A 23,323-nucleotide genomic window follows, 5' to 3' on the forward strand; every position below is an offset into this window, starting at 1 on the left:
CTGGGACCCCAAGTCTGAATCCCAGATCTGCCACAGCTGGGGCTGTGCTGAGGTCACCTCCGGGCAGGCCAGAGAGCTGGGCCCACAGCCTGGTCCTCCCAGCTAGAGAGTCCTGCTGAGGTGCCCACCTCCAGTACATGTGCCAGGACCATGGCGTTTCCTGGGCAGGCTGCTCTCGCCAGGGTCCCCCAGAGCAGCTCAGCCTCTGACAGCAGGACTTCTGCCCCACTCAGCACCAGGATGGCTCACAGATCAAGGACCCACACAAATGCACACACACACACACACACACATACACACACACATGCATGGGTAACACAGACCCACCTGCACACACAAAGAGGCTCCTGCCCATCAAGCCCAGAAAACAGAGGCCTCAGGGCGAGCCAAGCATCTGACAGAAGAGGCCCCTGGGGAACAAACAGAGCAACACAATGAAGGGGGCAGAAAAGAACTCAGTCACGGGAGAGGTGGTCACAGTCAGGAACCATGAGGCTCAGTGACGGCGAGCTCTGGGGAAGGTGGTCAAGCCTGAACTCCAAAGATGGCCAAAATGGTAAGCAGGAGTGGACACCAAGGATTCCTTATGGAAAAATGGCCCAAGGAGAAGCTCTAGCAACACGGAAATACAGGAACAAGGACATCCGAAAACCAAGCCAAGGCACCTCTGAGCCTGGCACAGAAGAACGTGGAGAAGAGCCCAGGAGAAGCAGGGCGGGCTTAGCCATTCTTTGTCTTCTGCAAGTAACAGCAACTCCGGGACAGCGTTTCTCCTCTTGGGATCAGGGTGGCCACAGCATGAAGAGCTACAGGCACTGGGGCGGCCTGCAGGTGCTACCGGAGCTATGACCTATGTGCCCCCTCCGCAATCCCAGTTAAGGGAGCAGCAGCAAGCTGTTTTCGGGCGTCGCCACCATTGTCCCTTTGCTGTTTTCAGGAAGGGTCTGTGGCAGCCACGTCCAGGCTGTGCAGAGGGTTCAGGAGGGTGTGGATCACACTGTGGCTCACTCCCCACATTTCCAAATGATATGGGAGAGGGGCAGGGAAGTGCTGGGAAGGGAAGTCCCCTTGCAAGGGCTCCACCGCCGGGGCCTGTGCCCACAGACCTAGGTGAGGACGGGCGCTCCTGCATTCACGCCCAAATGCTGCATTTCCCAAGACCACCCTGGCCTGCCACGCCCCCATCCTGTGCCTACCAAAACTCCAAGACCCTAGCAGGCGACACAAGTGGATGGACGTTGAAAGGACATTGAAAGGAAGAGCACACGGACAGGCGGCATGCCACAGGCTGCCGACTAGCGGAAGTAGGTGGCGTTTGGCCGGGCAGTCACAGGAGAGCCCGGGCCACCAAGCAGCCCGACTCCAGGGGAAAACCACCTCCCTGCTGGCTCCCCCATCTGCTGAGAGCTACTTCCACTCAATAAAACCTTGCACTCATTCTCCAAGCCCATATGTGATCCGATTCTTCTGGTACACCAAGGCAAGAACCCAGGATACCAAAAGCCCTCTGTCCTTGAGACAAGGCAAGGGTCTAATTGAGCTGACTAACACAAGCCACCTACGGACAGCTAAAATAAAAACGCACCCTATAACACACGCCCACTGGGGCTTCAGCTGTAAACATCCACCCCCAGACACTGCTGTGGGGTCGGAGCCCTACGGCCTGCCTGTCTGTATGCTCCCCTAGAGGTCTGAGCAGCAGGGCACTGAAGCATCGAGCCACTCCCCATCACATGCCCTGTGAGGGGGATCAGTGAACTTTTCCCATTTCACCACCTGTTTTCCCCACATGAAATTGAGATGTTTTGTTTTGTTTTAAAGTCAGAGTCTCACTCTGTCACCCAGGCTGGTACCATTACGGCTCAATGAAGCCTTGAACTCGTGGGCTCAAGTAACCCTCCCACCTGAGCCTCCCCAATAGCTGGGACTACAGCTGTGTGGCCACCGTGCCCAGCTAACTTTTTAGAGATGGGGTCTCGCTGTGTTGCCCAGGCTTATCTCAAACTCCTGGGTTCCTCCCGCCTCGGCCTCCTGAGTAGCTGGAACTATGATTTCCTGCTTTTTGCATGCCTCTGTGCCAGATTTCTTAAAATAAGATCTGTTCCTCTTGTCGCTATATCAGGAGGATGGGCTAGTTCCAGCGGTTAAGGGGGCAAGGAGGTGGGGGACTTAAGCCAGGGACAGGAGGAGCCGCCCTGAGCACACCTGTGCTCCTGTCGGGTGGGGAGGGTTGCGGTGGAGGCAGGCGCTGGCTACACAGCCTACAGGACCATACACAGTCCCCAGCCAGGGAGGGTCTATCTCAATTTGGGCTTAAGAAGACCCCTCTGGGGACAGTGAGGGGGCATCAAGGGCAAAGGACTCGAGCAGTCCAGTGAGGGGAGGGGCATAAGATGGGGGGGCACAGTGAGGGCAGAACCCAGGGAGCCCTGATGCCCCACGATGGGCACTGCAGGAGGGAGCGGGAGTGGCGGCGTCTTGAACCACATCCTGGGTGCCGGGGAGTGGTGAGCCCTGGGCCTGAGCACCAGGGGTACACCCCACGTCCACCTGGCCTGGGTCTTCATCTTGGGGCCGCCCCTGCCTGCGCCTGTCCTTGGAGCCTGCTACAATCACCATGAGCTTTCTGCCTGGCACCTGACTGCAACTTTTGTTTCCAGAAGGAAAAATGTTAGGTTTGGGCAAGTGTGGCCACCCAGCCGGCCGAATGGGGTGGGAGGGCGGCTCCCTGGGCGTTGTCTGGATGCAGGCCAGCGAGGCTGTCTCCCACCCAGTCTGACAGATTCCAGGTGGGAATGAGGAAAGCAATCGTTCTCCCAGGATGTGCGAGGTCCCTAGACAGGCTGCCCCCGGAAAAGACAGACGCTGCCCCACGGGGAGAGCTGAAAGCCAGGGGGAGGGTTAGACAGCCTTGAGCACAGGGGACGTGTGGCCGGGGGCAGCACAGGCGGCCTGGGGGTGGCTGAGACCAGCGCCTGGAGGACAGCGAGCCAAGGGAAGAGCTGACTAAACTCCCGCCGCATTCCTGTGGGTCTGCAGACTGTGGGTCCCCGGGCAGGAAGCATACCCCTCTTTCTCTCATAAATACAACTTGTAACAGGTTTTTGGCAGATTGGCAAGAAAAGTGTATGTAGCTCCTAATTGGTGATTTCAGTGCAATGAACAAATAAACTCCTGTTCCTATCTCATTATTTATGTGCTGGATCTGCCTGAAGACAGAACGACTCTCCTTGGGCAGAGGCCAAGCCCAACTGTGCGTGGGGGCTGCCCTGCCCAGTGCCAGCCCCAAGGGCTCCCAGGGCACAGGGAATGGGGAGGACTTGGCAGTCGGCAAGGACAGTAGCCCCCACATGTGTGCGCCCCCCACTCCACGGTACGTGTTCCCCATGCCCCGCCTCTGACCACCATGCCCGGCCTCCGACCACCATGCCCCGCCTCTGACCACCATGCCCCACCTCCGACCACCATGCCCCACCTCCGACCAGGCGGGACAGTTGTCACTCATGGGCTCTTCTCTGGTTTTCCTTTAGCTCCCCTGAGAGCTGAGCCTCCAGCCACGCCCTCCTCCACTATGTCGCCCTCCCCGTACATCTTGGGCACCCCTCCCTTAGCAGACTCCGCCTCCTGTGCCCCTGGGGATGTGGACACCACTGTCCAGGTGGGCCAGTCCTGTGTTACCAACACCTCTGATCATTCTGGCCTAAGCTCCACCTAACAGTGGCTTCCATCTCCATCCCCTGGGTTCCCTAGCTCACCCTTCCCCTGGGGACTGTGATCACCACCCTGTGCCCGCACTCACCCCATCCCAGCCCTGGTTCTGTGCCCTGAGACATCATCCTCCCTGCTGCCCTGGCTCAGCTCTCCCCAGGCCCCCGACTTCACCAGGGCCTTGGTCTCTCTCCCACTGCCTCCTGCCCGCTGCCCCAGAGCTTCCTCCCACTTGGGCCTGAGGTCCCCAGGACCTGAGCAGTCTCTCCCCTGCCATTCCTGCCGGCCTTGGGCCTTCATGCTTGGCCCTCCCATGCCACTCTCCTCTATGTGCAGAACCGTGCTGGGTGCCCAGGCCTCCAAAACACCGTCCCCGGAACCCCTCCTGATTTTCCCACTGCCCTAGGAGGACAGCTCATCAGCAGGGCCACCCCAAGGGGACAGGCCCAGCCCTAGCCAGCTGTGCATTGGCCCAGGCTGCTGAAGCTGCTGTCAGGTGGGCACTCCATGGGGTCCTGTGGGTGGGCGCAGGTGCCTCCTAACCATGTCCAGAGGATGAGCACAGCTGTTTGGAGAACGTGGGGCCTCAGGCGGGCTGGCTCTCACCTCGTCGCTGCCCTTCCCTGGCACAGCAAGCATCCAGCGTGGCTGGCCTTGGACCAGGATGCTGCTCCGGCAGAAGCCCACACTCTCCAAGCACACGGAGTCCACGACAGCATTCCTGCCCTCCGCCAGGTCCCACAGGCACAGCTTCAGGTCCCGGCCCTGACTGCCAAACAAAGAGGAAAGAGGACTGAGACTCCCCTTGACAAGCGTCAGCTCCCACAGCCCCTGTGGTGGAAGGAAGGCAAGGCCATGTTTCTAGAGAGCAGGTGCCGTGAGCTTGGACCATCAGGTCGGGAGCCTCAGCTGGGGAAGGGCCTCACCACCCTGGCACTGACACATGAGTCAGCACCAAAGTGCCCAAGGCCAGGACACGCAGTGGACCAAGGCTGTGGACTGACGGTTGCCCAGCATGGCCCTGGGGTGGGGGACCGCAACTCTGCAGTGCAGCACAGAGAGCAAACTTCACCATGTATACCCTAAAACCGGCAAACACCCAGTGCCAAGACCCCAGGAGGGACTACAGACTGACAAGGGGGAGAACAGAGGGGAGCCAACCTGAGGTGTGTTGGGTAGTCTTTTGACTAGATGCTTATGAAGTTAAAGGCAAAAATAACTGCAGAAACCGTGCTCCAGTGGGTGCATTAGTTTCTCAGAGGGGTGCAGGTTGGTTCTGAATCCTCTGTACGCATACGCCAGGTAGAACAGATGAGGAAATCAGTGGTGGCTCATGGGCCCGGGCTCTCCCCACAGGGAGATGTGACAAAGAGGCACAGAGGAGAGACGGACTGAGGAGTCTAATTAGAATCGTAAAGTCAGCCAGGCACAGTGGCTCACGCCTATAATTCCAGTGCTTTGGGAGGCCGAAGTGGGCGGACCATGAGGTCAGGAGATTGAGACCATCCTGGCCAACGTGGTGAAAACCCTGTCTCTACTAAAAAATACAACAAAATTAGCTGGGCGTGGTGGCGCATGCCGATAGTCCCAGCTACTCAGCTACTCAGGAGGCTGAGGCAGGAGAATCTCTCGAATCTGGGAGGTGGAGTTTGCAGTGATCTGATCTTGAACTCCCGACCTCAGGTGATCCGCCTGCCTTGGCCTCCAAAGTGCTTGGATTACAGGTGTGAGCCACCACGCCTGGCCTGCAGTGATCTGAGATTGCACCACTGCACTCTAGTCTGGTGACAGAGCAAGACTCCGTCTCAAAAAAAAAAAAAGAAGAAGAATCATATAGTCAGTATAAACGACGTGTGTCTGGTCAGATGCACAGACAGAAATGAGTACAGATGGGTGTGTAAGCACAGGTGAGTGTGCACCCAGGCATCTCCCAGCGCCGTCTGCTGAGAAGCAATGAACACACCTAACCCCAGGTCTTGGTTTCTTACACATCCGGTTCAAAAACAGGAACCAGGGTTCTGGAGAAATGGCTGAGTCTAGGGCAGAGGGGAGGAAAACCAAGATGAGTCTCAAGCATCCTGCAGTGCCAGGCACTGAGAAATGCTTCAAAAATAAAATAAGGCGGGGCACAGTGGCTCGCTCCTGTATCTCAGCAGTGTGGGAGGCTGAGGCCGGACTCCTGAGGTCAGAAGGTCGAGACCAGCCTGGCCAACATGGTGAAATCCCATCTCTACTAAAAACAAAAAATTTAGCTGGGTATCACGGTGTGTGCCTGTAATCCCAGCTACTCGGGAGGCTGAGGCATGAGAATTATTTGAACCTGGGAAGCAGAGGTTATGATGAGCCAAGATTGTGCCATTGCACTCCAGCCTGGGCAACAAAGCAAGACTCTGTCTCGATAAAAAAATAAAAATAAAATACAGACTGGGTGCGGTGGCTCACACCTATAATCCCAGCACTTTGGGAGGCCAAAGTAGGAGGACTGCTTAAGCCCAGGAGTTCCATAATGGGCAGGGCAACGTGGTGAGAATCCCGTTTCTACAAAAGACACAAAAATTGGCTGGGCATGGTGGTACAGGCCTGTAGTCCCAGCTACTCAGGAGGCTGAGGTGGGAGGATTGCTTGAGCCTGGGAGGTGGAAGCTGCAGTGAGCCGAGATTACACCACTGCACTCCAGCCCGGGCAACAGAGGACACTCTGTCTCAAAAAATTAAATAAAAATAAAAAAGGATTGGACATAGCAGAAGGACATGGGCTCTGAGGCTGGAACAATCTGAGAAATCAAATAAATCATGGTGGTATTAGATTTTAGCCCAAAGAATGAAGTAAATCTCCACGAGCCCATCCTCATGAGTGAGTGTGTATTATGTACTGGGAAGAAGGAATAAACCTTCCTTTCAGCTTCCTAAGTTCCAATTAAAGTAGAAATCTGCCAAGGCTGAGAGGGATGAGGGAAATGAGAACACCCAGTAATAACCAGTATAGGCAGAGTCCACAGATGGATGCTAAAATCGGCGGCACAAGTGTAAGGGTCTCACCACGTGGCCCAGGCTGGTCTTAACTCCTTAGCTGAAACGATCCTCCCACCTCGGCCTCCTGAGTAGCTGTAACTACACTCCCCAGATGTTAGTAATGACTGCAGTGGTTTTAACACAGGGCCACACTTGGCTCCTCCCCCCAGGAGGTGGAGCTCCATTTTCCCTTTGCGTGTGGACTGCGGCTAGTGACTCACTTCTATGCAACTCAGTAAGCAAAAGCTGCACCTTGACAGTGGAGTCAGGCAGACACTTCCTGCCCCAGTGACCAGGGTTGATCTCGCCAAGCCATGGGCTGTCATGGACTTAGGTGTTCAGCATGGACTCCGGGATGACAGGATGAGAAGGGCACTCACCTCTGTGGGTTTCTTCCCAAAACCCTCACCCCAGTCTTATCCTGAGAAGATATCAGACAAACCCAATCTGAGGGGCATTCCACAAAACACCTGGTTAGTACTCTTCAAAGTATCAGTTAGGTGCAGTAGCTCAGGCCCGTAATCCCAGTACTCTGGAAAGCAGAGGAAGGACTGCTTGAACCCAGGAGTTTAAAACCAGCTTGGGTGACATAGTGAGACTCCATCTCTACAAAAAAATTTTTTTAAATTAGCCAAGTAGGCTGGGTGTGGTGGCTCACACCTATAATCCCAGCACTTTGGGAGGCCAAGGTGGGTGGATCATGAGGTCAGGAGTTCGAGACCAGCCTGACCAACATGGTGAAACCCTGTCTCTACTAAAAATACAAAAATTAGCTAGGCATGCAGTGTGTGCCTGTAATCCCAGCTACTCAGGAGGCTGAGGCAGGAGAATCGCTTGAACCCAGAAGGTAGAGGTTGCAGTGAGCCGAGACTGTGCCACTTCACTCCAGCCTGGGTGACAGAGTAAGATTCTGTCTCCAAAAAAAAAAAAAAAAGCCAAGCATGATGGCATGGGCCGGAAGCCCCAGCTACTCAGAGGGTTGAGGTAGGAGGATTGCTTGACCCTGGGAGATAGAGGCGGCAGTGAGCTGTGGTTACACCACTGCACTCCAGCCAGGGTGGCAAAGCAAGACCCTGCCTCAAAAAAAAAAAAAAAGACAAAATGTTGAGGTCAGAAAAATAAATGATCACACAGCTGAAGGGGCTAGGGAGACGTGATGGCTCAGAGGATCCTGGAGTAGAAAGGTCACTGGTGGGCAAACAACAGAAACTGAAGCAAAGCCTGGGTTCCTGTTATTACCACGCACCCACGCTCTGCCAGGAGGGCCATGCAGTGTGAGCGTCCACGCCACAGAGAACTCAGCACCACAAAGGCCGATCTGGGCAACTCAGTCCCTATCCAAATCTCCACTGGGGTTTTGGAGAACCTGCCAAACTGATGTCAAACTTTACCTGCCAATGGGAGTCCCTGCAGGCTGGCTCAGAGTCCTCTGACAAGTGGCCATCTGTGAGATGCCCAGGCCTAGAATCTGCCATCTCCCCAGAACCCTCACTCCGCCGGACACACAGGCATTCCGAAGGCAGGACCTGGGTGTCCGCCTGCTCACTGCTACAGTGTGTCCTGGCCGCCAGGCCCCTCTGCACGTGGGTGAGGGAACGCACACACACCTTGCACACATGCACACAACATACAGTCACATACCACACATACACACACACTTCTTACACACTTCACATTCATACACGCCACACAGGCACCTCACATGCACACAACTTACACAAACCTCACTCATGCAATATACATACAAACCTCACACACACGCACCACACGGACACCTCACACACACTACATACAAAAACCTCAACATGCACACACTACAGATACACACACACAACATACGTATACAAATATCTCATACACACCACACACACCTCACACAGGCACAATATATGTATACAAACCTCACACACACACCAGACACTTCACACACACACACAACATACATACACAAACCTCACAAACACACATAGCAGACACTATACATACAAACCTCATATACACACACACCACACAGACTTCACATACATACATCATATATACACAAGCCTCACATACATACATACTACCCAGGTACCTCACACACGCCACTGAGACACCCCACCACATACACCACACAGGCAGCTCACACACACACAATATACATACACAAACTTTACACACACCTACCTGTACCACACACACACAAAATTATACATATACAAACCACACACACAAACACGTAGCACACACAATCACTGTCACACACGCCTGCCGCCCAGGCAGCTATTTCTGCACCCTGTGCTGAGACCCCATGTGCAGTCCAACCCCTCAGGGTCTTTCTCACCTTCCGCTCTAGACAGGGAGAACCCTGGCCTCCGTTCTGGAGATGTTCACTGACGTGCTCAGCTGCCTGCCTGCTCTCACCAACCTTCTGGCCTCCCAGGCTGCCGCTACCACACCACTCCCCTCACCCTGTTTCTTTGACTGCTTGGCACCCCTTCCTGCCCCATCCGAGGGGCACTGAGAGGGGGAAGGCGGGTATCCACATGGAAACACAGGGCCTTCACTGCACACTGCAGTGAATTCCAGCTGAACCACAGATCCACAAGGGACAACAGCAAAGCTCCTGAGAGACACAGAGGTCTCTTGGACCTCAGACGGGGACTCCCTGCAAGACACTAAGGCACTCCCCATCAGGGGAAAGCTGGGCAGACTCCAATCGACTCCATTAAAATCAGTAACCTCTGTTCACTGAAGACACCATTAGGGGCCGGGCATGGTGGCTCAAGCCTGTAATCCCAGCACTTTGGGAGGCTAAGGTGGGCAGATCACCTCTGGTCAGGAGTTCGAGACCAGCCTGGCCAACATGGTGAAACCTTGTCTCTATAAAAATACAAAAAATTAGCTGGGTATGGTGGTGGGTGCCTATAATCTCAGCTACTCAGGAGGCTGAGGCAGGAGAATTGCCTGAACCCAGGAGGCAGAGGTTGCAGTAAGCCAAGATCATGGCACTCCAGCCTGAACAAGAGTGAAATTCCATCTCAAAAAACAAAACAAAAAGACACCATTAGGAGAGTGAAGAATGCAAGCCACCATGTTGGAGAAATCAGTTGTGACATAAACATACCCATCACATCTACAATACAGAAAGAAGGTCCACACATCAGCAAGAAAAAGGAAGTCAGTCCAGCAGAGAAAAGGGCAAGAGATCAACGAGGCATCTAAGAGAGGGTTTATCCAAGTGGCCAACAAACACACAGAAGAGGCCCCATCACTGAGAGATCAGAAAATGCAAACTGGACCGTGCTCAGATGCGCCTGTGGCCCACAAACAGCAGAGGGCAGGGAGCTCCTGCCTAGTGGGAGGTGTAGGCTGGCACCCCACGAGCAGGAACCTGGCGTACTCAGGTAAGTCCACAGCGCACACATGCTGCAGTGCAGATGTCCCACCTCTGGGTTCGGGGCTCCTGCCCGCAGACGCTATGCACCTGGGCATTGGGAGACCCGGGCAGGACTGTTCCTAGCATCTGCATCATGCCAGCTCCAATGGGGCACCCAGATCTCCACCAACAGGAGCATGGGCAAGTAACGTGGCCACACACCCGGTGGAATAGCACGCAGAAAAAGCGATAGCTAGGCCGGGCACCATGGCGCACGCCTGTAATCCCAGCACTTTGGGAGGCCGAGGCGGGTGGATCATGAGGTCAAGAGATCGAGACCATCCTGGCCAACATGGTGAAACCTCGTCTCTACTAAAAAAAAAAATAAAAAATGAGCTGGGCGTTTGGCATGCACCTGTAGTCCCAGCTACTCGGGAGGCTGAGGCGGAAGAATCGCTTGAACCGGGGAGGCAGAGGTTGCAGTGAGCTGAGATTGTGCCACTGTGCTCCAGCCTGGCGACAGAGCAAGACTCCGTCTCAAAAAAAAAAAAAAAAAAAAAAGCGACAGCTGACTGCACCTCCAAGCCACACAGGGAGATAAGCTGAGTGAGAGAATCACACGGAAGCTGTTCCTTATGTCTCTACCCTTTCAAAACAAAAAGAAGACAAAACGATGCTTTAAAAAGACATACATTCAGAAATAAAGCAAAAACGAGGCGTGAGGGGCTGCCTCCTGGGGCGGGGGACACCAGCTCTGGGGAGACCGGGTGGCAGCTGCTGGGGGGTTCAGAGGCTTGGGGGCCCTGCGCTCCACTTCTTGACTGGGAGGTGGTTGCTCAGGTGCTCACTCAGCCACAATACAACGCTCTGGGCACTTGTCTTCACTCTTCTGTGAGTACGCTATACTTCACAAGAAAAAAGGCTTAAAAAAAAGCCCTGCTGAGGTGGCTGTCGAGGGCACAGGTGTGTCCCTGGCATGCGGGAGGCTGAGGGTGTCCTCCCACCTCCCATTGACATGAAAGCCACCACTCCCTTCAAGGGCCACTTGGAGAGACTTGGCTTCCAAACACAGCTGAGCACAGACCGGGCGGCAGCCCACAGGCTGCAGTACAGTGCAAACGCACCTGGTACTTCACACCTGCGGTCTCCATCCACAGACCCCCGACCTGTGGCTGGCTCTGCCTGGGAACTGGCCACGGCAGCACCATCCCAGCAGGAAGGGGAGACGCCCCCGAACCCTAGCTCCCAGACTGCCCACCAGGCTCGGCACAGCTCCTGTCTGCAGGGCAGCCTAGTACCACAAGGCCCCTATGCAAGGGACCACCAAGGGCTACACGGTGACTGAAAGCTCAGAAGGACACTCACAAACAGCAGCTCCTGGTGTACGTGGCTTGGTGGGTTCTGGAAATGAAGTCTACTCTGACAATCAAAGACCAAACCCACACTGAGGCCCCTGCACCAGCGGTGAGGCATCTGGGCCTGCTTGGCCAGGACGCAGGCTGACCACGCAGGGTTCTGCAAGCACATGGGCCCAGGGCCTCTGCTTTCCAGGACAACCCTGGTGCCTCTGTCACCTGCAGCCGTCTCCCAGGTGGTAGGCACCACATGAGTCTGGCAGAGACGTGTTTTGCAGACTGGTGGGGGCCAGACAGGCCTCATTCTCCAGGGACTGGACTCCACAGTGCCACGTCCCAGGCACCAAGTCCTTCTGAAGTTCTGGGCTGTGACGGCGGTGTCACGGAGTTCTCCGAATATGAAGCACAGCAAATCTCAGGACAGCAGCAGGCCCACACTCAGGATTCCTGGGCTGATGACAGCGATCCCCACACAGGGGCAGATGTCACTGTGATCAAGGACAGTAGCCTGCTCCAGAAGCCAGGCGGCCCAAAGGAGGACATGTTGCTAACCCCCTGCAGGCCTTCCCTGACCTGCCATGCCCTGTCCCTCCTACTCCCCATGGGAAGCAGGGAAGCCCCTCACGAGCCTGCCCCTGCCTGCTGCTTGCTGACCCACCTCTGGCCTGGTGTCCCAGCCCCATCACCTCCACGACGTCGTGGGAGTGGAGTCAGAAACTGTCCTGGGCTAATCCCTGGGGGCTGCCCCTGCCTGCTCTGCTGCCAGCTGCCCAGCACCCAGCCCCACTGTCCCTCACCACACTCATAGCCCTCCATGGCCTTGGCACATGGGGTCCTCCCCACTAGGAGTGCCAGGCCCTCTTGTTCCCCTGCCACCTCCTGCTCACCCAGCAGCTACACCAGCATGTGGAGTGGGGCCCTGTGAGCTGAGTGACCTTAGGATGAGGCTCTGCCACCCATGTAGGAGGATGGTGCCATGGTCATGGCATGCCAAGCTGCAGAGGGGTTATGGTGACACTGAAACCTGGGCCCACGGGATGGAGGCACAGGCTCCTCTGAGGAGGGGCCTGGACTCAATGGGGACCCCTGGCCAGGGCAAGCTCTGCTGAAGGCACAGGCTGACACTGCAATGGGGACACAGCCATCCCTATTACTAGGGTCTTCCCAGCAGGCACCCGACCAGATAGCACCACAGTCACTAAGGGCAGGGTCACACTGTCTCGGGATGGGCTAAGTGCTCGTGAACCGTGGGAGCACCCAGAAACCTGCCCTTACAGTAAGCAGAGGCTAGAACAGTGGGTCTGAGTACCGACGGGGACAGGCTACCTCTGTGGTCCTTTCCTGCTGTGGCACAGTCTGGACAAGTGATGCCCAAGTGACGTGTAGGGGACAGAACACACACGTGAGCTCAGGGCCCTAGGGTTGGAGGCTGCACAGACAGAAACCACAGGAGACACTGCAGGGTGGATCGGGTGGGGAGATGGCCCTCACTACCACACCCGCTTCAGAAATGCGGAAGCACGCCGCTGTGGGACAGTACTACACGCCCAAGCCCCACGCCCTACCCCTGGCCACTCAGCCACCATCTTGCCGGCCACAGAGCCACATGTGGTACAACATCAGAGGCCGGGTCCCCTTGGGAAGAGTCAGGTGCATTGTCACAACCTAGTGAAGAGACACACGGCCAGGGCTCAGCTGCCAGAACTCCCAGCTCCCAGGGCCTCTACCGGCACCAGGTGTGACCTGCCATGCTCAAGGCACATGGCTCAGGCAACATGGGCAGCAGACGGGGAGGCCCTCCTTGGGACTACTGCCTGCATCTCCGAGCCTACTTCATCCCATTCCCCTCCCCTCAGCAAATGCCCTCACCCCTGCCCAGTCTCCCAAGCCATGACCCAATGCCCTCGTGAAGGCCCTCCCACCAACTTGTGCCTGGGCTCACCTGAGATGTCACCAGCCCCTGGAGCTCTAGCCTCCTCAGCCAGCACCTCCTGGCTCCAGCTCGGAGCATGAAGGGCCCAGTGGCGATGATGGCGACGCAGAGGCCGACCTGCCTGCCTCCCCGCGACGAGGGGCTGGTTCTGCACATCCTGCCCTTGCTGCTGGCCCCTTCTGGTCCCCCCACCCCATTCTGCCACTCGGTGGGGGGGGGCATGAGGGCCTCCGTCAGAGAGTTCCTGGCTCCCTCAAAGGCCACACCTGGCTCCCATACCTCGGAGACCCACCTGAGGAGCTGGTGCTCCTGGGGCAGTGTCTGCAGCCAGGTCACACACTGGCCCCCGTGGCCATCCAGGGTGGCGAGTGCTCTCCGCATCTGCAGGCTCCAGATGTGCACCAGGCCACTCTGAGACCTGTTTCAGACAAGCCAAGCAGGGCGTTAGGGGACAGGAGGGCGTGCTGAACGCTCTGGGGCCAGCCTGGAGGCCACATTGCAGGATGTGGGCATCTAGGCTGGGAGAGCTGAAAAGCCTCCATCTAAGCTCTAAATATGAACTAAGGGCCAATCTGGCAAAGCACTCCTCTCCCAGAGAGGGCAGTGGGGGACCCTCAGGAGCGTCTGAGGGTAACTCAGGCAGATCTGCTTCTCTGGAAGTGGGGGGAGCCATGCCACAGTAATGCACGCTGGGTGGTCTCACCTGCTCCTGCACCTGTAACAAAGAGTGTGCGTATCCCTGCCTCCCCTAAGGGATAGTATGTCTGTCTTGTGGGTGCTGAAAGTTCAGCGGGCCTGGATGATGGGCAGTCCATGCCCCTTGGCCAGCACCCTCAAATGAGTGCTGGCTCCTTGCTAGCCCACAACCTCCTGAATTGTCCCTAGGCAGCCTGGGGCTGGGGCTGCAGCTACTCACCCTGAGAAGAGGAGCGGGTGCCCCTGAGCCTGGCCTCCTTCACAGAAGTGCAGCGCGTGCACCGGCGACTGGGTGCCTCGGAGGACAAACTGGGGGTCTGGTGGTGGCAGAGGGCAGGGGGCTGCCATGCTGGGCAGGATGCCGTCACCTGGGCACCAAGGGAGGCGTGTGAGTGACTGCATCCCAACTCCATCCTCTAGGAAGGCTGCTCAGGCACAGGGGTGCTTCAGACACTGACCCTGCTCAGTGTCCCTGGCCTCTGCCCCTCCAGGGAGAGGCGCCCCTGCTCCCCAGACATTGACGAACAGGGATTACCAGTTCCTTGCACAGCAGTGAGCCCAACAGAGAGCACAGAGCTCACCCTTTCCCCAATGCTGGGGAATCTGGGAGTCCCACGGATGCCAGCCCTCCCCGCACCATGCCTGTTGGCCTCTGCACCTCCCTGGTACACCCAATTGGGCCCCACCTAAGCCAGCCCTGGGTGGGCACAGCAGCCTCCAACATTCCCTTGGCCACCCTGGCCTCCAGGGCTTCCTGTCCACCACTGGCTGTGCCCTCCAGCTCCCCAGATCCCAGTGGCCACACTGGCGCTTTCCCACTCTGGCCATCTGCATGCCGGGACTGCCAGTCCTGCCACTGGGCTTGGCTGAGTCCCGCCCTCTGTCCGGGCCTCACTCCAGTGTCTCTCTTGGGAGCCACCCTCCCTCCCCATGGGCAAATCCAGTCTCCCTTCTTCTCTCTTCCCTGCTGCCACCTGTGCCCAGGCCAGCTCAGGGATTGAGGAAAAGGAAGCATGTGGGGTCCCAGGGGGGCTGCTAGGAAGAGCCTTCCCCTCACATCTGCTGGATCCTGGGCCTGCCCCGCCACAATTTCTACCTGCTATCACCACCCTGTGAGGCAGCAGTAGCACCCCTTTTACTCTTGGGGAAACTGAGGCAGAGAATAGTCGCTAAGCTGTGCCAGGCCTCTGGTGCTGAGGCCTGAAGTGCTCTAGGGCCTCGTGGCACCACTGAAGGGCAGAGTGGCCAGGGCAGAGTCCCCATGCGGCTCCTTGGGAGAGCTGTGGTCACTGATGAACCCTGCTCCCCAGACCACTGGGCCTGTTGGGGGGGTCTGCCAGGCCACCACCCACCCAGAGAGGCTTCCAGATCCCTGCTGAGCCCACCCAACCACTCAGACCTGCAGGATCTCTCACCCCCACCTCAGCCCCACAGCTGGCTGCTCTGTGGGGTGGCCCTGGAGCCAGAAGCAACCAGCTGCAGGTCTGTCTGCCTGCATGCCCTGAGCTGGGCTGAGGGTGCTGAGGGCAAGGCCAGGAGCAGACCGCTGGGTGGCTGGGGCAGCCTGTCACAAGAGGCCTCTTCCACTGGGCTCTGGGACAGTGGGACAGGCCCCAGCCAAGCTGCCTGCAGCCTGCACACAGGGGAGAGAGGATGGCTCGTGGCGGCCACAGCCAGCAGAGGAACCGGGGGCAGTAATGCAGGGGAGGCGGGAAGGACTCTTCCAGAAGGGGCTGGGTAGGAGGCGGACGGGGATGCAGGTGCAGAGGCAGGAGTGCTGTGGCCATCTGGAGGCAGCTGTCCCAGGTGCCCCTGCAGCCGCAAGCCCTGTCCCTCACCTCCGCACACACTGGCCCGCTCCTTACTCTCTTTGGGAGAGGCAGCGGCAGCCCAACTGGGACAAAGGTTCAAAACACCTGAGAAATGCCCCTGCCAAGGCGTCCTGCAGAGTGGAGGGTAGACAGCAGCCAGGGCCTGCGCGGGCTGCACTGGGGAGGGAAAGAGGCCTCGGAGGGGCTGGGCAGGGACTCCAGGCGCAGGTACACTCTGCCTGGCGAGAGACCTCAGGCGGCCATGACCTCCCTATCCTGCCCCTCTCAGGGGGTTCCGAAGGCAATGCAGAGTACCCTGGGATGTGCTTTACTAACTGCCAACTCCCATTTTTCCTTTTCTTTTTTGAGGGGAATGAGGTGGGTTTCAGCCTCTCTCACCTGTGACCAAAAGCCAACTGATCGTGCCCAAGCTTGAGGGTAGCTTCCAGGGCAGGCGGAAAGACCTGACGCCACACTGCTCCCAAGACCCACGGCCCCTGCTCCAGCCTGTGACGGGAAAGCCTCCTGAAGATGCGGCCGGACAGGGGCTGGAACAGCTGCCCTCAGTGGGCTGGCCTGGAGGACAGTTCTCAGAAGCCGCCGCCTACCTGTGCTATGCCTGCCAGGTAAGAAAGGCAGGCTCACACACTCATGCACACACATGCTCACACTCATGCACACACACATGCTCACACACTCATGCACACACACATGCTCACACTCATGCACACACACATGCACACACACGCTCACTCATATGTGCACACACACATGCACACACATGCTCACATAGGCACATGCTCACACCTATATACTCATACACAGGCAGGCTCACACTCAGGCACAGGTGCTCATACATGTGTACATACATGCTCACACACTCATATGCACACACACATGCTCACACTCGAACACACACATGCACACACGCTCACACACTCATATGCGCACACACGTGCACACACACGTGCACACACACATGCACGCACACGCTCACACAGGCACACACAGCCACACGCTCACACCTATATACTCATATACACGCAGACTCACACTCAGGCACAGGCACTCATGCATGTGTACATACACGCTCACACACATGCGCACAGACATGCACATACACACATGCTCACACATAGGCACACACACAGGCACGCTCACACCTATATACTCATACACACGCAGACTCACACTCAGGCACAGGCACTCATACATGTGTACACACACGCTCACACACTCATATGCACACACACATGCTCACACACACATGCACACACACATGCTCACACACAGGCACACACACAGGCACACGCTCACACCTATATACTCATACACATGCAGACTCACACTCAGGCACAGGCACTCATGCATGTGTACACACATGCACACACAGCACAGAGAATAGCATACACAGACAGCACAGAGGCCTCAGGCGGTGCCAGCTGAAGCCCGGCCCCCACTTGCCACCTGCCTAGGGCCTGGCGGGAGTTTCCAGAACCTCACCGGCAGAAGGCTCATTCTCAGATGATGAAATCAATTCTCTTCCATTGTTTCCCCAGAACTTCAGGGAACAAACCCGTCACGTTGTTCCAACAACCAAAACACACAGGCCAAAATGATGCATCGGCAATTAAGGGCTCCATCATTTCAAGCAATTAAAATAAACGCTTTATTTGAAAACTAATTAATTCTAGCTACATATTTTTCCCATGACAATATCCTAGGATTGCTTGATTTATGACATCTAATTATTCTTTATTAATCTAATTGAGAATCATCATGTTCTCCTATCTCGCCTGGCCCCAGGCTGTGGAGTGGAGGCTGCCCTTGCGCAAGGCCCGTGTGCACCCAGCCGTCCTCGAAGTGGCCCCGGCCCAGCCCCAGCCCTGTCTTCCCGGAGGCAAAGGAACAGGAAACTGAATCCACAGAGCACAACTTTGCCTTCTGCCTGCTCTTCCAGATGTCAAAGTGAGCCACATTCTTTGAAAAATGAAAGACAGTCGGACACAATTTGTGTAATTCTAATAGCCTTTCCAGAGAGGCCAGAAACACCCCTGAAAGCCCCAGGGCACAAATGGTACAGCATCTGCCCGTTGGCGCCCCTGCTGAGGTAGCTCGGCAGGCCCCAGGGCTCTCCCCACCGAGGGGGTCCAGAGCGCTCCTCTGGGCGTGGGGACCAGTGGGCAGATGCAGCTGGCACAGAGGTCCATGGACACCCCACTTAAGGAAGGCAGGGGCAGACCTGCAAATGTCCCACTGGCGCAAACCCGCCCACACCTGCAGGGACTGTCCCGACGGATGAAGCAGGGCTCGGGCAGTGGTTGGAGCCCAAAGACCACAGGTCCCTACCCAAGACATTCTCGGGCTCCTGGGGGTTCACGCCAGAAGACCTCAGCTCAGCCTGGATCCCTGGCCTGCCCTCAGGCTGCAGAGCCCTGTGCTCAGTCCCCTAGCCCTTTTGTGGAAAACAGAGTACCAAGAAGTGAGCCAATGTGGGGAGCCACCACCCAGAGAGAGGCCACTGGCACCACCCCTGCCTGCCCCGGCCCACCAAGTCCCGCCTGTCCCACTGGGCACATGACAGCACAAGGACAGGCCACACAGGCTGCTGGAAGTGCCTCAAACAGTACCCTCCGCCCCGCTGCATATGTTACACAAGGCCACATAACTAGCTTCAGAATCCCCTGAGGAAGCTCTAGCCCATAACCAGCAAGGCTGAAGATGAGGTCAGCACCCCTTTACAGCAGGATGGACACCCTGGGTGGCCCTCTCCCAAAAAACAACTAAAGAAGTTGATAGAAATTTTTTAAAAGGCTGGGCATGGTGGCTCATGTCTATAATCCCAGCACTTTGGGAGGCCAAGGTGGGAGGATTGCTTGAGCCCAGGAGGTCAAGATCAGCCTGGGCAACATAGGGAGACCTTGTCTCTACAAAAAAAAATAAAAATAAATTAGCCAGGTGTGGTGGTGCACACCTGCAGTCCCAGCTGCTCGGGAGGCTGGGGCGAGAAGATGGCTTGGCTTGAGCCCAGGAGGTCAAGGCTGCAATGAGTCACAATTGCACCACTGCACTCCAGCCTGGGGGACAGGGCAAGACCGCATCTCAAATAAATAAAATTAAATAAATAAAATAATTATCTTAAAAAATTTTTTTAAAAAACACAGCCAGGCACAGTGGCTCAGGCCTGTAATCCCAGCACTTTGGGAGGCCAAGGCACAAGGATTGCTTGAGGCCAGAAGTTCAAGACCAGCCAGGGCAACATAGTCAGACCCCATCTCTACAAAAAATAAAAATAAATTAGCCAGGCATGGTAGTAGGCGCCTGTAAGTCCACCTACTCAGGAGGCTGAGGTGGGAGAATCACTTGAGCCCAAGAGTTCCAGGCTACATGGTCGGGCGCAATGGCTCACGCCTGTAATCCCAGCACTTTGGGAGGCCGAGGCGGGTGGATCACGAGGTCAAGAGATCGAGACCATCCTGGTCAACATGGTGAAACCCCGTCTCTATTAAAAATACAAAAATTCAGCTGGGCATGGTGGTGCGTGCCTATAATCCCAGCTACTCAGGAGGCTGGGGCAGGAGAATTGCCTGAACCCAGGAGGCGGAGGTTGCGGTGAGCCGAGATCGCGCCATTGCACTCCAGCCTGGATAACAGGAGCGAAACTCCGTCTCAAAAAAAAAAAAAAAAGAGTTCCAGGCTACAGTGAGGAACTGTGGCATGATCACATGACAGCACTCCAGCCTGGGCAATAGAGTAAGACCCTGTCTCTGTAAAAAATAAAAATAACAAAATCTTAAATGCACCACTAAATTGACCAAAAAATAAATAAAGTCTGAACTGCCAGAGGCCAAACACTAAGTAAAAGCGCAACCTCAGGAGGCCTACAAAGCCTGCCTTGAGGGCATCTGCTGCACTAGTGACCTGGATTTCCAGTTCTGATGGTCTCTGGGGCAACAAAAGACAAAGCTTAGGGCCCTCCTATGGTGGCTAATCTCCTAGGAGAACCCCAGTAGCTAGATGCTCAGTGTTAGGCTGAGCCAGCACTAAACCTGCACCCATGGGTACCAGAAAACCACTAGTCCTCAGGATTCAGCCCTAACTCACACCACCCTGGGAGATCCCCCACACTTCAGTCTGTCTTCTCAGGAGGAATCCACCTTCAACCCAGACCTTAAGGAATTCACTTTAGAAAAAATCCTAAGGACTGCAGGGTTGTAGTCAAAAATCACAAAAAGCAACAAGGAAGCATGGCACCGTGAGTGAGAGTCATCAGAGGCAACAGAAAACAGAACTAGACCCACAGAGCAGAGCACCCAGGTATATAAGGCAAGGATGCTTAATGCTCTTAAAAAAACAAAAAGAAGGAACTGCAGCTACAAGTAGAGAGCAAGGAAGATGAAACATCATCACACAGATCTGAAAAAGGATCCAACCTGGTGAGAGGTGGTTGGGAAACAGGGGATGTGTGTTGTGCCAAGGTCTTACTCTCCAGACTGTTTACTGATCACAAAAGGAAAACGTATGTCTTCAATGGAGACATCTGGCTGTCACCACTTTCACCACTGAGAAAAGCTGGCACTGCCAATAATGAACAAACTGGCATTGGTTATCTCCTGATGTGATGCCATAGATATGGCACCATCCTGGTGCACTCATGCCAACAATGCTCAACCTGAATCCAGCCATAAGGAAACGATCAGACACATCCAGGTTATGGGACCCTGGACAAGACAACTAGCTTGGACTCGCCAAAAAGGTCAACATCAAGAGGAACAACCAGAGGAAAAAGCCAGGTAACTTCCACGTTAAGAGACCAAAGGGGCATGATGAGCAAACACAACACGTGAACCTTAGATCCTAGCTCTCAGATCCCAGATCAAAAAAAGGGAGCTATCAGGGACATCTGGGGGACCTTTGGGGGTAATCTGAATATGGACTGCAGATAATGGGGAGTTATTAATTTTCTTGAGAAGGATAACAGTATTTTATGTAGAATAATGTCTTTATTCCTAAGAGACACATCCTAAAGTATTTAGGGGTGAAATGCTATAATGTCTACAATCTGTTTTCAAATGTTTCCAAAAAATTTTCTCTCTTAATGTCTACCTATATAATATGAATATACAGGCAGAGAAGTAGCACAAATGTGGCAAAACGCTAACCACTGGTGAGCATAGGGGAAGGTGCGCAGATATTTACTTTACTACACTTGCAGCTTTTTGTAGATTTAAAACCATAAAAGCATGCTAGAGGGGTGGAGAAAGACAAGTCCACACTGGACTTGTATCCAGAATATCTAAAGAACTCAGAGGTCAACAGAACACAAAAGCAAACACCAAAAGAAAAATAAGCAAGAGACTTGAACAGATATTTCACAAGCAACGTAAATGTCCAATAAATATACGCAAAGATGTTTAACCTAATTAATAATCTTGGGAATGCCTGTCAAAACTACAATGTGATATAATTACATTCTCAGGAGATCAGCAAAAACTTAAACAGTCTGTCAAATGTTGACGAAGACACAGGACAACTGGAACCCTCTACCATGTTAGAGGGAGCTCACACTGAAATGACCACTGTGGAAAACAATCTGGTCCCATCTTGCACACCGTATGACTCAGCAACCTTACTCCTAGATAAACACCCTGAAGAAATTCTCACAAGTCTGACAAAGAGACTCACACAAGAATGTTCCTAGTAGTATTGTTCATAATAACAAAAACCAAAAACAACTCAAATGGCTAGCAACTGCAAAAAGGAACACATTGGGTAAATTCACAATAGACTACTCCACAGAACTGAAAATGAATCAACTCCAGTCTTATACGGATGAAGCTCAAAGTCATAATTCTCATCAAGAGACATGAAGGGGCCAGGTGCGGTGGCTCACGCCTATAATCCCAGCACTTTGGGAGGCCGAGGCGGGTGGATCACGAGGTCAAGAGATCGAGACCATCCTGGTCAACACGGTGAAACCCCATCTCTACTAAAAATACAAAAATTAGCTGGGCATGGTGGCACACGCCTGTAGTCCCAGCTGCTTGGGAGGCTGAGGCAGGAGAATTGCTTGAACCCGGGAAGCAGAGGTTGCGGTGAGCCGAGATCACGCCATTGCACTCCAGCCTGGGTAACAAGAGTGAAACTCCGTCTCAAAAAAAAAAAAAAAAAAAGAGAGACATGAAGGGAGTAAAAAATGAAGCTATAGACAGAAATAAAATGCTCACAGCACATATCTGCTAAAGGATTCATTCTCTGAATTTACTCCTTGACTCAAAAAGTCACTCAATAAGAAAAAGATTCATTCTCAGAATTTACTCCTTGACTCAGAGTATGTCACTCAATAAGAAAAAGAGTGTAACACAAAGTAATTCCGAAAGGCTACAATTAGAGATAGGCAAAAAGGTATACGGGGCAAACAGATACAATAAGAAAGCAGGGGTTGAAGTCCTAATAGTAAAGTTGAATTCTAGCCAAAAAGCATTAGACTTGACAAAGACAGATAGTTTTGAATTCTTCATTGCAATTTACAAAATGTAACAGTTTATGGCAAGGTGTGGTGGGCTCACACCAGTAGTCCCAACTCCCAACGCTTTGGGAGGCTGAGGTGGGAGGATTACTTGAGGCCCGGAGTTCGAGACCAGCCTGAGCAACACAGTCCACCTCCATCTCTCAAAAAAAAAGAAAGAAAAAAAAAAAAAAAAAAAAAAAAAAAACTAGCTGAGCACAGAAGTGTAGGCCCAGCTATTTGGGATGCTGAGAAAGGGGAATTGCTTGAGCCCAGGAGTTCAAGAGTTCAAGGCTGCAGTGAGCCATGATCATGACACTGCATTACAACCTGAGTGAAAGAAAAAAATGTATATATATATATACATATATAGATATATATATATACACACACACACACACACACACACACATACACACTAGTTTTTAATAACTATGTACTATATAACAAAGCAAAAACTACAGGAGATGCAGAGTCACAGAAAGAAACCTACTAATGATTGGAGAATGATGTGACATACTATCCTTTTTTTTTTTTTTTTTTTTTTTTTGAGACAGAGTCTTACTCTGTTGCCCAGGCTGGAGTGCAGTGACATGGTCTTGGTTCACTGCAACCTCTGCCTGCCTGGTTCAAGCAATTCTTATGCCTCAGCCTCCCGAGTAGCTGGAACTACAGGCATGCACTATATCGCCTGGTTGTTTGTTTGTTTGTTTGTTTTGAGGCAGAGTCTTGCTCCATCTCTAGGCACCAGGCTACAGTGCAGTGGTGTGATCTCGGCTCACTGCAACCTCTGCCTCCCAGGTTCAAGCAATTCTCCCGCCTCAGCCTCCCAAGTAGCTGGGACTACAGGCGTGCACCACCACGTCCAGCTAATTTTTGTATATTAGTAGAGACGATGTTTCACCATGTTGACCAGCATGGTCTCGATCTCTCGACCTTGTGA

General features: G+C 54.3%; 1 protein-coding gene across 1 annotated transcript in view; it reads right to left on the reverse strand.

Annotated features, from left to right (window-relative positions):
- The window catches only part of GNB1L (G protein subunit beta 1 like), a 69,112-nt gene that overhangs the window by 19,409 nt on the left and 26,380 nt on the right, over positions 1–23,323 (reverse strand). Inside the window, exons 2-4 of the mRNA XM_032269740.1 lie at positions 14,282–14,429; positions 13,658–13,783; positions 4,315–4,477 (exon numbers count right to left, since the gene is read on the reverse strand). Of these exons, the coding sequence (XP_032125631.1) occupies positions 4,315–4,477; positions 13,658–13,783; positions 14,282–14,409 (417 nt within the window). The 5' untranslated portion in view covers positions 14,410–14,429. The remainder of the gene's footprint in view (positions 1–4,314; positions 4,478–13,657; positions 13,784–14,281; positions 14,430–23,323) is intronic.

This window comes from Sapajus apella, unplaced genomic scaffold (assembly GCF_009761245.1).
Source record: "Sapajus apella isolate SASKATOON/1434 unplaced genomic scaffold, GSC_monkey_1.0 scaffold198, whole genome shotgun sequence".
Classification (NCBI taxonomy): domain Eukaryota; kingdom Metazoa; phylum Chordata; class Mammalia; order Primates; family Cebidae; genus Sapajus; species Sapajus apella.